The sequence below is a fragment of the Ylistrum balloti genome, unplaced genomic scaffold, assembly GCF_031769215.1.
Source record: "Ylistrum balloti isolate Yb309-2 unplaced genomic scaffold, AGI_CSIRO_Ybal_v1 Utg369850, whole genome shotgun sequence".
Taxonomy (NCBI): domain Eukaryota; kingdom Metazoa; phylum Mollusca; class Bivalvia; order Pectinida; family Pectinidae; genus Ylistrum; species Ylistrum balloti.
In genome coordinates this window covers 1,520,115-1,529,209 of record NW_026782003.1, presented here as the reverse complement: position 1 = coordinate 1,529,209, position 9,095 = coordinate 1,520,115, and the positions used below count along the sequence as shown (strand labels likewise).

Sequence of the window (9,095 nt, the reverse complement as noted above, 5' to 3'; positions counted from 1 at the left end):
CATGTTCCTGAAATCGGCGATCTCACAAAATTGAATTAACAGTCTTGCACGGGGAATCTCCACATCAGGCCATAGTAAGCTTCACTCCTTTCTCTATATCCAACCTGTACGGTTGATCTATATATCACTCTCAAAGTGTAATCGTAGAAGGGAGTTGGTTTCATTTTCTAGGTAATATAGCCAGAAGTTATACTTATTGAAGTTGCTAATTTGTTTGATCAGAGTTTACTTGCCTGACAACATCAAGTCATTTAAAGACAGGTGTTACAGGAGACAGTCAATGAAAAAATCAACGACATTTAAAAATCTAGAAAATGAAATAAAATTTCGCCTCTAAAAAGCCCTGCGTTAAGTATTCTCGAATCAAAGTTGGGATTACTCATACAGGTAGATGTAACCATATTGACATATATTTTTCACAAAAAGCTATGTAATGTGATATGGTAGGATAGCGCATGGCACAACTGTGCACAAAGACGCTTGACTCCAACACGAACGGTACGCTTCAGTGAAGATATTTTAAACTTGAGGAGTAGAAACTACTTTCACTTTGTAACAGGAAATCACAGATGAACTCGGGTGCAATTGAAGGTGGATGTGATCGATCTGCACGTGTTATAAACAAGAAATATCAAGGTAAAGTAATTGTGATTGACATTCTCGTCTGAACCTCGCCCACGTGTAATAAATTGTGTAAACCAATTTCATTTCCTGACCCCTGTCACAATATTGATAAAATAACGTTTTATGACTGTATAATGTCATCCGATAGACTATGTTCATCCCTTCAGAAACGTATAACGTTATCACATTACACAATAGAATATATAACCGAGACAAAAAGAGTATGAGGTTGTCCATGTGGTGTAAGAAAATTGACAGAAGTTTGATTACCTTTGGCTTGATTACAGTGTGATTACCTCCCCTTGACGTTGTAGGAGTTTTTGCATCAAGCAACTCAGTTCCGGGAAGTATGCGTGTGAAAACTTGCCTTTCTTAGTATTCCATGCATTGTATCGTGAGGAATTTCACCGTTTAACGATATGACACTCCTTATCAAGTCAGAAGTCTCGATTAAAATGTCAGAATGGTTAAGATTAAACATGATTATTAGTCTGAAAATGTACAATGTACTTTAATGGCAATCGATTTTAAGGTTTTTTGTCGAGCTGATCATATTGTGCTTCAAAACCGTAAAGAAAAAAATAGCAGCGACAAGGTATTTTCTACATATTCAAAATATACATGTATCGTGAAGGAAGATAGGACGCGTTCCCGATTTCACAATATATAGAGAGATAGAACGTGTTCCCGGTCTCACAATTTGTATAGTGATAGGGTGTATTTCCTATCTCACAATATATATATATATATAGAACATGTTCCTGATCTCACAACATATAGGGGAATAGAACGCGTTCCCGGTTTCACAATACATAGAGAGATGGGACGCGTTCCCGAGCTCACAATGTGTATAGAGATAGGACGTGTAATCTAACAAAGTAGAGAGATATGACATGTTCCAGATTTCACAAAACATAAGAGGAAGTGTCCTCTGCCGTAATTATGGATGTAAACCAATTAAATACTATCCAGTATTACGAGAAATCGGTCATAGTGTAAATATCACATATGGGTCGTAAATAAAGTAAATCTGATGCTCTACTACAACTGTAATACTTAAGACCTTCATTTTCTGTTCTCCTAACTTGCCCCTGATTTGAGACATGAAGTGTCTCCCTAGTTAAATCTCACTTCGATCTGGCGAGCATCCATATATCACCAAGAGGCCTGCATACCTGCTACCAGTATAATACTTTCGGGGCAACGTACGTTACAGGTTGTCATACTGGTACAGGATAACAATTTTTATCTCATGTTCCATTGGGTTTTTACATACATATGTCTGTATTTGTCATAAATAATGCATTGTCTGTAAGAAAATTAACGCCAATTGGTACATTGCCTTGTTTTAGGATATGACAGAGTTTACCCCTCTTATCGTCGCCGCCCTGGACTTTGGTACCACCTATTCCGGGTACGCTTTTCAGATGAGACACGACTACGAACGAGAACCTTTGAAGATCAACACAAATTCCTGGATCGGCAGCGGAAAGTTGATGTCACAAAAAGCCCCGTCTTCAGTGCTCCTCTCACCAGACAAAAAATTCCACTCCTTTGGATATGAAGCCGAAAATAAGTATTCTGAACTGACCGAGGAAAATGATCATACGGGCTGGTTGTACTTTAAACAATTTAAAATGCTTTTACATAATAACAAGGCAAGTTACTTTCTTTCCTTACTATAACAATAAATACGATAAAGGTTCTGTATTTTAACACATACCATATGCTATAATGTATAGCAATATTCACCATTGAGACACATCAGAATATACCAGGATACTTTTTAAAGTTAATTTCATCTTGAGGATGGAGTCAAGATAATGTATTGCTAATTAAGAAAGTCATTTTGTTATCAATCATAACTTCTTTCTTACGCTGAGAAAATAGTATCATCGTAAAATCCAATTAACTGTATTTTAACCTTATTTCCAATCAGACACTTGGTCGATCCACCTTGATAAAGGATATAAATGGCGAGATGATGCCGGCGAAGACCATCTTTTCCATGGCGATACGATACCTGAAGGAACACCTGATGACCATGGTCCAGAAACAAGTAGTTAGCGACGTGGAGGAGGACATGATCGGCTGGGTTATCACCGTCCCGGCGATCTGGGACGAAGGCGCCAAACAGTTCATGAGGGAAGCAGCACAAGCTGTAAGTATCGTTTTATACTGTTGTATAGTGGATGGGTCGAAGGGTCTCTTAAAACAAAAGGAAAAATATTATTATTTATCCCTATAGTTCATCGCTTTTGAATGAGCCATTAATTCACCAAAAAACGCGATCTAGTTTCAGGATGTCGATATCACTGCAATTACTATTAAGTACCTCTTGTATTTTCACTGCGCACTTTATAAAAGCAATAAGTATGAAAGTCTTAACATTGGCGAAAACATCAGTCTCTGCTTAACGACAAAAAATCTTATATCATGCAGTTTAATTTATAACTATTAGCAAATCAAGGAAATCCTACTCACCATACAGTTTAATTTCTAATGAAAAGCATATTCCTACTTTTCAATCGAAATATTATGTCGCAATCTTATAAAACCTCTTTAGCATACCGCTAAAAACTCATCATCTCAGAAGACTGCCTTTGTAACAAAAGACAATTGACGACCTGGGGTTAAATTATTAGAATAAATTGATGAGAAATCTCATTTCCTCCCTGTTCGGTACAAGAACTGTATTTCTCTATATCTTTGAAGGCTGGTATATGTACTGACCATCTCAAGTTGGCGTTGGAGCCGGAGGCTGCCTCAATGTACTGTATGAAGGAACATGGCATTAAGGTTCGCGAAGAAAGCACCGGCAGAACTCTGACTCCACTGTTCGAGGAGGGCTCCAAGGTCATCGTTGTAGATATGGGCGGTCAGTATATCCCTGCTCTTTTTACTGTTAGACATAAGCATCAACGTAACTTTGTCCCGGATTTTCTTCTTCTTTTTTTTTTTAATGACAACAAATAGCCATCATTGTGAAGTATTAGAAGTAGATGCAATCTCTCCCGGAATGTATTGCGCTTCCTTTCATTACTTCTCTGTAAAATTCCTTGTTAATAATATTTGAACTTAGGGCATAAACGCTACCATATAGGGCTCACAATACAATCAGATAGATGAGATATTGCTATATTAGGAGTTAGATTTCGACACTTTATTCATACAATCTTAAATTACTTTGATACGTAGGTGGAACCATTGATATAACAGTACACGAAATAACGGTTGGTCAGCGCATCCGTGAGATCCGACGAGCCTCGGGTGGGGCGTATGGCGGTACGACAGTGGACAAGGCTTTCCTTACGTTCTTGCAGCAAGTGTTTGGTGCAGAAGTTCTGGAAGCACTCAAGCAGGATGCAATGACAGATTACCTCGAATTTTTCAGGGATTTTGAGGTGAAGAAAAGAGCCTTTAAATCTGACGCGGGAAGAAAAATGGTGTTTCATGTTCCAGTAGCATTGGTGGACCTGCACCAGAGAATGACTGGTAACAGTTTTGCTGACAGTATGGCGAAGTCCGCTAAGTTCTCAAAATGTGTTACTATGAAAAGAGACAAAATGCACATAGGATTTGAGGTGTGTACGGAGTTTTTCAGTGAAGCAGTGTCAGGAACAATTAGTCACGTCCTAGAGGTTATGAATGACGATATCACAACGGTAGTGTTGGTTGGTGGGTTTTCCGAGTCATCTCTTGTACAAGCACAATTTGAAGAGATGTTTCCAAACAAGGTCATCGTCTGCCCGCAGGATCCCGGGCTTGCTGTTCTCAAAGGTGCCGTATTGTATGGATTTGATCCGAGTGTCATAAAATCCCGAGTGATGAAGTACACATATGGTATTGAAATAAATAATGTGTTTGAACCAACACTGCATTCACCTCAAAATAGATTCTGGAGTCCGACCAATAACCAGTGGTATAGTTGTAAATGCTTTGACCCGTTTGTCACGGCAGAACAAGAAGTGGAGGTTGGCAGCATTGTCACAAAGTTCTACACTCCGGGTTGCAAGCAGAATGAAGTGGAAATAACAGTTTACGCCTCTAACCAGAGACCAACTTACATTAACGAACCGTCCTGCTTCCAAATCGGCAAAATCAAAGTGGAGCGTCCAGTCCAGGGGTGGAATCCACAATCGGTACTCCAGGTTGACATACTGTTTGGTGGAACAGAGTTCACTGTGAAGGTCTCTGATAAATTTCAAAGACTTTCGTATGTAAACAAATTCGACTTCCTTCGGTCATGATTTTGAGAAACACAAGAAATTTGTTTTCACTCGAATACAGTTTTTGTGGAAAAATATATATGGTAATATTCGGGTGAAGTGTATATTAAACAAACATAGCCTTAACTCGGTAAAATCTGTTTTTATATCCAATAGACTAATGCTTTAGATAACACAAAATATAACATCAATCGTTTATGATTTTCAGGAAGCCCTTCTAGTTTACATGCATACAGAGAAAATAAAACCTTTATACATGTACCTTGATAAAGTAGAAACGATATCTGCAATATTACTATAATTATTGAACTGTCGTCGGATTCTATCGATATGTAACATAGACCATACTCATGTTAAGTGCATTGAAAGCAGAATATACATATGTATAGATCCCTTGGTTTGTACAATATTTGCTTCCAGCAATTGTGACACTGTACAAAACGAATGGTATGCAACTGCTTGATTTTGTACAATAATGCTTTGCGTAATTATGGCTTTATACAAATCTGCTATGTTTTGTATATTATCGCATCGTAATTATAATCCTGACCAATACTACTTTTGTTTATCATTTGACCTTTTGTATTCATGATATTGTAAAATGATTTAATACTGTCAGTTGTAATTATGTCTTAATTGTCAGAAGAGCCAGGTACAATATTGCCAGTTGTGATTGTGTCTTAATTGTCAGAAGAGCCAGGTACAATATTGCCAGTTGTGATTGTGTCTTCATTGTCAGAAGAGCCAGGTACAATATTGCCAGTTGTGATTATGTCTTAATTGTCAGAAGAGCCAGGTACAATACTGTCAGTTGTAATTATGTCTTAATTATCAGAAGAGCCAGGTACAATATTGCCAGTTGTGATTGTGTCTTAATTGTCAGAAGAGCTAGGTACAATATTGCCAGTTGTAATTATGTCTTAATTGTCAGAAGAGCCAGGTACAATATTGCCAGTTGTGATTGTGTCTTAATTGTCAGAAGAGCCAGGTACAATATTGCCAGTTGTGATTATGTCTTCATTGTCAGAAGAGCCAGGTACAATATTGCCAGTTGTGATTGTGTCTTAATTGTCAGAAGAGCCAGGTACAATATTGCCAGTTGTGATTGTGTCTTAATTGTCAGAAGAGCCAGGTACAATATTGCCAGTTGTGATTGTGTCTTAATTGTCAGAAGAGCTAGGTACAATATTGCCAGTTGTAATTATGTCTTAATTGTCAGAAGAGCCAGGTACAATATTGCCAGTTGTGATTGTGTCTTAATTATCAGAAGAGCCAGGTACAATATTGCCAGTTGTGATTGTGTCTTAATTGTCAGAAGAGCTAGGTACAATATTGCCAGTTGTAATTATGTCTTAATTGTCAGAAGAGCCAGGTACAATATTGCCAGTTGTGATTGTGTCTTAATTGTCAGAAGAGCCAGGTACAATATTGCCAGTTGTGATTATGTCTTCATTGTCAGAAGAGCCAGGTACAATATTGCCAGTTGTGATTGTGTCTTAATTGTCAGAAGAGCCAGGTACAATATTGCCAGTTGTGATTGTGTCTTAATTGTCAGAAGAGCCAGGTACAATATTGCCAGTTGTGATTATGTCTTCATTGTCAGAAGAGCCAGGTACAATATTGCCAGTTGTGATTGTGTCTTCATTGTCAGAAAAGCCAGGTACAATATTGCCAGTTGTGATTGTGTCTTAATTGTCAGAAGAGCTAGGTACAATATTGCCAGTTGTAATTATGTCTTAATTGTCAGAAGAGCCAGGTACAATATTGCCAGTTGTGATTATGTCTTCATTGTCAGAAGAGCCAGGTACAATATTGCCAGTTGTGATTATGTCTTCATTGTCAGAAGAGCCAGGTACAATATTGCCAGTTGTGATTGTGTCTTAATTGTCAGAAGAGCTAGGTACAATATTGCCAGTTGTAATTATGTCTTAATTGTCAGACGAGCCAGGTACAATATTGCCAGTTGTGATTGTGTCTTAATTGTCAGAAGACCAGATAAAATACTGCCAGTTATTTTGACGTAATTATCAGGATTGCCAGACACAAAACATGGTAGTCGTAATTATGCATTTATTGTCAGATACAATTCTGCCAGTTGTTAATTTGACTTTGATATCAGGATAATCAGGTACAAAACATGGCAGTCGTAATTATGAATTAATTGTCTGAAAAGCCAGGTACAATACTGTCAGTTGTTATAAACTTGTAGAGTGAGGAAATATGTTTATAAGAATCTTGTAATCAAGATCTTGTATATAAAAAATTAAGCATTTTGTCATCATTACCAGGTAAAGTAAAGCCTCTTGTCATTATGACCTTGTAAAATAAAGTATTGTCATCATGACCTTGTACAATAAGCTTCCTGGCATCATCACCTTGTACAATAAAGTCTTTTGTCATCATGACCTTTTAAAATTAAACCGTCTGTCATCATGGCCTTTAACAGTATAAACTCCTGCCATCATGACCTACAGTATATTATCTTCTAATCATGTCCGTGTACAATAAAGTCTCTTTTCATGACCGTGTACAACCGAATCACTTGTCTTCATTACCTCATACAGTACAGCCTCTTGTCATCATGACCTTGTACTATTAAACATCTTGTCATTATGACATTGTGAAATAAAGTCTTTTGTCATCATGACCTTGATAGATAAAGCCTCTTGTTATCATGACCTTGTACAATGAAGCATTTTGTCGTCATGACCTTGTATAATAAAGCTTCTTGTCATCACGACCTTGTACAATAAAGCCTCTTGTCATCATGACCTTGTACAATAAAGCCTCTTGTTATCATGACCTTGTACAATTAAGCCTCTTATCATTGTCCTTGCACAATAATGTCTATTCACGTGATGCTGACCTTTTCCGTGAGCATGACTTTGTACAGTTTGCGTCGAATCGAAATAATGACCTACATGGTCATGGCCATGGTGTTTTGGTTATCTGTTGATTACAGCAATTCTTGTTGGCAAGGAAATTTTATAGCTCTCAGGGCACGGGGCTCGGTGACCGGTTATATGTCAGATAAGACCAATTGAGAATATATACCAACTAAGGATGCTTATTTCATGTCTATTTTCATATGGTAATTGATGATTAATATTTATGTACATTGATATCATCTTGCATATAACCAGTCAGAGCAATTGTAAGCCTTTGAGCAAGTCTACTCTTACCTTCCAGTCTAACACAAGATAGTACTATGCATTTAGAGTTTATCGTTTACATCTGTATCTAAAAGACTGCGGAGGTAACAAAATTTGGTGACAGCGAACGGGATTGGTTTCCTGTAGGATGCCCCTAAACTACATTGAAGCACAATTTTCCTGGTGACATGTTGGGAGCACGGATGTGTTAGCCTGAGACGGCATCGCTATAACAACTAATGGAACAGTTGTGAATGCTAATGATGTCAGATTAAGATTAAACCCACGGGAGATAACCGTTAACGTATATAGGAATTTCAAACGCATAGTCCAATAGCTAGGTGTCTTGTCTGTAAAGCGGGGTCAGTACTTCGATTGGTGACCCCTCGATGTTAAATACAATTGCTCTCATGTGTGTTTGCTATGCTGAGGAACAAGCTTGCGTCAGACTTTGCCAAGGAGCTATATTTTACTACCATGCGACTCCTATTATTTTGGTGTACTTTAATAGGCCATGACAACCCTTCCATTGCTAAAATGATACATTGACCTATCGCCTTCCGATACTACCGCCAAACTCGCATAACGGCATGTGCTTTGAAATACGGAAGACATACACGTGTACTATGTCACCTCTTCCTCGCAATCTAGTTGTTTTACAGAATTATAAAATGTTTAAACGAGCAGGACTTCTAACAAAAATACTATATCCATGGTATTAAATTACTTTGAAAACAGCAACAAAATGACGAAATAATGTTGGTTGTTGTGGACATCGACGTCATCAATTAGCACAAACTTCCACTCCGAATATAATCTTGTATAATAATATTGAAATAATCTTCACTGCAACAAAATACATATGACTTTCTAGATATATCTACATATTTTGAACATGTATAGGTATATATCTGATTTTGACTTTCACATTCGAAAATACTGCGCATGCGGTATCAGATGAAAAGTACTTTCCTCATTAATTTGATGAGGGTAAGGATTCAATTTCAATAAACATTTTACGGTACTCTGTCTTTCTACTAGAATATACTGTTTTATTTACAGGCATTCATGGGTATATTCCTACAGATGT

General features: G+C 37.5%; 1 protein-coding gene across 1 annotated transcript; it reads left to right on the top strand.

Annotated features, from left to right (window-relative positions):
• Nucleotides 1–1,979: 1,979 nt before the first annotated feature.
• On the top strand, nucleotides 1,980–4,874 carry LOC132545507 (heat shock 70 kDa protein 12A-like). The gene is made up of 4 exons (XM_060209189.1): nucleotides 1,980–2,282; nucleotides 2,564–2,785; nucleotides 3,340–3,502; nucleotides 3,823–4,874. Exons 1-4 carry the CDS (start codon nucleotides 1,980–1,982, stop codon nucleotides 4,872–4,874), a joined length of 1,740 nt encoding a protein of 579 aa, XP_060065172.1.
• The last annotated feature ends 4,221 nt before the right edge of the window (nucleotides 4,875–9,095 follow it).